At 37.1% G+C, this 5,214-nt stretch overlaps 1 protein-coding gene across 1 annotated transcript; it reads left to right on the forward strand.

Annotated features, from left to right (window-relative positions):
* The first annotated feature begins 2,417 nt into the window (after positions 1-2,417).
* Positions 2,418-3,563, forward strand: KRTAP13-2 (keratin associated protein 13-2). The gene has a single exon (XM_010800918.4). It carries the CDS (start codon positions 2,727-2,729, stop codon positions 3,309-3,311), a length of 585 nt encoding a protein of 194 aa, XP_010799220.2. The 5' UTR covers positions 2,418-2,726; the 3' UTR covers positions 3,312-3,563.
* The last annotated feature ends 1,651 nt before the right edge of the window (positions 3,564-5,214 follow it).

Below are 5,214 nucleotides of genomic sequence, written 5' to 3' on the forward strand. Positions count from 1 at the left end.
ACAGGCGGCTCACCCTCGGGTAAGAAAGTTTGGAAAATAAGCTGTTAGTGAAGGGATTTCCCTGGTGGTCCAGTGGTTAAGACTCCACTTTTCGACTGCAGGGGGCCAGGGTTCCACCCCTGGTCAGGGGAATAAGATCCCATGTGCCTCCTGACATGACCAAAAAAATTATTAAAAAAAAAAATAAGATGAATAAAAATTGGAAACAAAGAAATAAAAACTTTATAAAAATTTTTAAAACATCTTAGTTGTTAAGAAGAGCCTTTGGAGAAGGGGCAGTGCAAAGATCCTTTAGGTCTAGAAAAGGCAGTTTTGAGGATGCAGAGAAAAAGTGAACAGGAAGGGGGAAAAGCTATAGGATGGAGCACATGGATTTTCATTCTTTCCACTACAGCTAGTAGAGGAAAGATATTAAAAAATGTCTGAAAACACATTGTAAAAGAGACTGTCATTTTTAATACTTAGGAAAACCATCACTATTTAAGTCATTCAGAGCATAAGCTACTTATGACTAGTGGGTACTCTAAAATGTGTTCTATTCTACGTAATGTTGGTATTCCTCTATTTCTCAAAAACAAGTTTTCCAATATTGCATTTTCCCTCTGATTTATCCAGAGAGTGATTTTTTTCTTCTCTTAAACATTTGCCTGTGCATACAAAGCGCCCAGAGTATTTTATTAGTTCCAGGATGTACTTCTGAACTATTAAAGCTACTCTAGTTTGTTTTGCCTTTTCTGACTTTCAGAGGGACACATTTATTAGCATTTATGAGTTAATAATTAGCACTTGTATAATGTACACAAATAACTCTAATGAAAAGTGTTAACCTATTAGGAGTGGGTTGAGGGGATGTTAATTGGAATTGACTTATTCCTGAGTCATTTTCATTTTAATTCCCAAACACAGAGAGCTGGCCTGGAAAAGCAATAACATATGCATATTAGAACATCTTTTTTTTTTTTAAGCAGAAGTCAACTATTATTAGAAATAGATAAACATTATCCATCCCAAAGAGTTAAAGGCTGGCACAATAAGGAATCCCATGTGTTGAGAGTGACACATACATCTTTAACAAATTTAATAGGTATCCATTCGTAAAGCATAGCTTATTTTACTTCTGTGAATCAGAGTGATGGTTTAAGTATTGCACAAGGGCACTTCATGTGATGCATGCCACACTTTGGCTTCTGCATGGGAGAGATAATCATAAAACAAAGTAACTAAGTGCTCTGAAGCAGCGTGCTTTGGAATAAAGCAACTTAATTTTCAGGTAGTTAGGGAGCTTTCTTTTCAATGACATCTGTGAATGCCATTTCCCTTAGTTCAATCAAATAAAATGTTAGATTCAAAAGAAGACAAATGGGAACATGCCAGATTTTAAAAAGTCCTTTTTCTTCTTCTTTTTCTACCCATTAATCTAAATATAGATTGCACAGGATTTTTTTCTCTTTCTTGGGCTAGAAAGTCAAATATACTTTAAATGTATAAAGACGAAGGATGCATGGAATTCTACTCTTGGACACTATTCAGTGCAAATATTCTTAGGAGAAGTAAATAAGGCATTATCAGGTATTTATATCTTAGTGTAAGTAAGCTTAGTAGATTTATTTATGAGACAGGTTAAAGTTGAATTTTCTTTTATCTTTGCAGTGTTTGAATCTTGACTAAGTATACAGAGATCAAGGTCCAAACTTTAATGTTTTTTTTTTTTTTTTTCAGGCACTGAGTTATTAAAGGAAAGTTATTAAACCTCTCTAGGACAATTTTTTTTAATGTGTAGATTGATCAGAGGATGGTAAAGACTCATGTAGCTCTAATACTTCAAGTTAGTTGTTGCAGAAAATGTTAACGTTCCCTGGAACTTTACTACAAGACAGATGTATCAAACAGTACATGAAGATATTCAAGTCTAGCACATACTTTATTCAAAGTCTCTCTCAAAGAGTTATATTTATTGTTTCTTAAAAGAATATCATCTAAGGAAATGTTTTAAGCTCCCATTCTTTTCAAAGCAGTTTATTGGCCTGAACACCAAGGATGGCTATCTATATCCCTTAATTCTGATCATGAACTCAAATGTAAGAAAGTCAAGGGTATCACAGAAAAGGTAGAATGAAAATTTTGCCAATGGATTGGTTTAAGCCAAATTAATGGATATCAAGAATTACATGGATTTTTACTGAAGCATAATTTAAAATGTTCTGCTAATTTCAAGTGGACAGAAAAAGTGATTCAGTTATACATATATGTGTATGTAAACACATTATTTTTCATATTCTTAAAAAATTATATGAATTAGAAATAGAAAAAAGTTCCAACTGATAGATTGGTAAGACCATTGAATATAGTTAGTATTTGGAGAAATCCTTATCATATGTTTTTGAAGAAGACATGAAACGATTTTGAACAAATAACCTACTGGAAGTGAAGGAAAATGTATGTAAGTTTACCTGGTAGGAACAGCACATAACTGCACACGTGGATAAGAAGTGGGAGGGGCTATTTGGAGATGTGATGACTGATAATTTTGGAAGTCAAGTCTCATCAATTTCCAGGAGAAAGAAACTGAGTAATTTCTAAGTATATCAGCATTATTAAAGCATAATTAAGTATGTGAAGACGTGATACATTTAAGCAATAACTTAGGGAGGTATGCTTGTATGAAACAGTGAGCAAGGAGGAGGAACCATCTTTCTTCACAGTGACACATCCAGGTCTAAGAGTATATGTACACACTCGAAGTCCAGGTCATGACACTGAAGCTCAGAGAGTGCCCTCCGTGTAACTCAGCTGATCTCACATCTCCTGTCAACATGTCCTACAAATGCTGTTCTGGAAACTTCTCCTCCCGCTCCCTCGGAGTCCACCTGCGCTACCCAGGCTCCTCCTGTGGCTCCTTCTTCCCCGGCAACCTGGTCTACAGGACTGACCTCTGCTTTCCCAGGATCTGCCAGCCCACCAGTGTGGTGTTCAAGCCCTGTCAGACATCCTGCTACCGCCCAACGACCTCCAGGCTCTGCAGTCCCTTCCAGATAACTTATTCTGGTTCTCTTGGATGTGGGTCTATTAGAGGCTGCTCCCTGGGTTATGGATCTAGAAGCTGCTACTCTCTGGGCTGTGGATCCAGAAGTCCCGCCTCAGTGGGCTGTGGATCCAGAGTCTTCAGACCGCTGGGTTATGGAATTTATGGCTTCCCTTCCCTGAGGTGTGGATCCAGGTTATACCACCCAACCTACTTGGCTTCTAGGAGCTGCCAGTCTTCTTGCTATAGGCCAATCTGTAGATCAAACTTCTGTAGATCAACTTGTTGAATTTCCAGAACTTCTGAGCAAAATGTTTCAGTCTCTACTTACAGCTATCATAGGCTCTTTCAGAAATGTTAGCTAACCCCTCTCACCATCAGCATCTCGTCGTTTCTCTAGTGTCAAACATTCACTGACTGACTAATCCTTTCAGTGAGATTAATAACCAAAATATTGAGTTCAATCTGTAATTTTGTTGAAACAATTGATTCAGAATTACATAAACTTTTCTTACAAAATGCATGGAAATTCAGCTTTGCTTCACCTAATAAACTCATTCACTCCTGCATCTGATGTTTTCATTGTTCTGTTTTGGTTTTAAGTTTAATTTATAATCTATCTTTGGGGCTCCAGACCCTCAAAGCCTTTTCCCTAGGAATGGATTTGTATTTCCCCAGGAAATGCTATCAGACCTGCTATATGGGAAACTCGTTGTGTATTCCACTGCCTAAGGGCTAATAAGTGTGCATGTCTTCCACCATCAAATCTGGTAGGGATTTTTATTTTTTTTCAGTTGAGAGTGTGCTCAGAGTGGAGTCAGTATTCTCATTGTGCTTTCAAGGAGGACACTTTGTGCTGACATGCATATTTGATTTTGATTTTACATTTTCAAATCAGAACTGGTTTAGAGTCTGTCCAGAAGATGTCACTTATAGTGATGAAATATTTATAAAAATATATCAAATATTTGTATAAATCTGATACACTGGTTTGAAAAAGAGAAAAGATAAAGTACCATGGGTTGAAGGACATTGTGTGCGTGCGTGCTAAGTCGCTTCAGTTGTGTCTGACTCTTTGCGACCCCATGGACTGTAGCCCCCCAGGCTCCTCTGTCCATGGGATTCTCCAGGCAAGATTACTGGAGTGGGTTGCCATTATGGTTGTCTTTAAATATACAGGAAATGGATTATTAGGTGTGTTTGTGTGAAAGAGAGAAGGAGGGAGGTCTACTCAGATCTGAGACAGGGCATACTTTGTATTTTAATTTGAGCAAGTTGTTTGTCTCAGAGCTAAATGTAGGGTAAGAATTCAGTTAAAACTTTTTCATAACACATTTAGTAATAACTCTTCATGAGTGGGAAAATAACTATCATTACCATTTGCTCCAATCATGTGCTATGAGTGTTTATTAATTTGTTTTCCTTCTTCCTCAGACTTTTTCTAAGTGAATCTGGGAAAAGAGGGCCTCTTTTCTCCTATACTGGAAATAATCATGGCTAACCAAAGAAATGCAGGAACCATGTCATCTGTTCAGGGAAATCTCAAGAGACAGAAAATTAAAAACAAAAACACACACAGAGAAGTGGGACACAAAAGTTTCTGCTGATTCAGGAGCCTCTGTTCCCAGAATCCTTTAAGCCAGATTTACTTGTCTTTTATGCACTTTGATTATATTGGCCAATAAAGTCTTATTTTGGTTTAAGCTAATTAAAATAAAATGAGATTTCTGTTACTCACATCCAAAGAGTTATAATTAATAGTAATGTGTCATCTAGGTGCAGAGTTACTCATTGACTTTTGTATAAACAGGAATTTAAATGTTTTATTAGTAAGACAAAAAGATCCTGTGAGTCTGAATTTTTGGCACTGGCATTGAGAAAGAATTCTTCTTCAAGTAATGTGGAATGAGTAACATGTGGACTAAAGACACCACTGGGAAACAAATTCAAAGGGATAACAGTCATGTGGCTCATGAGAAGGCTGTAGGAACACATTCAACAAACCTAATTGAACTAGAAGCTTCTAACCTCAATCATGAGAACCACATAAACAGTATGAAAAGGCAAAAAGATAGGACACTGAACGATGAACTCCCATGTTGGCAGGTGCCCAATATGCTACTGGAGAAGAGCGGAGGAAAAACTCCAGAAAGAATGAAAAGAAAGAGCCAAAGCGAACAACGGCCAGTTGT

This window comes from Bos taurus, chromosome 1, assembly GCF_002263795.3.
Source record: "Bos taurus isolate L1 Dominette 01449 registration number 42190680 breed Hereford chromosome 1, ARS-UCD2.0, whole genome shotgun sequence".
Classification (NCBI taxonomy): domain Eukaryota; kingdom Metazoa; phylum Chordata; class Mammalia; order Artiodactyla; family Bovidae; genus Bos; species Bos taurus.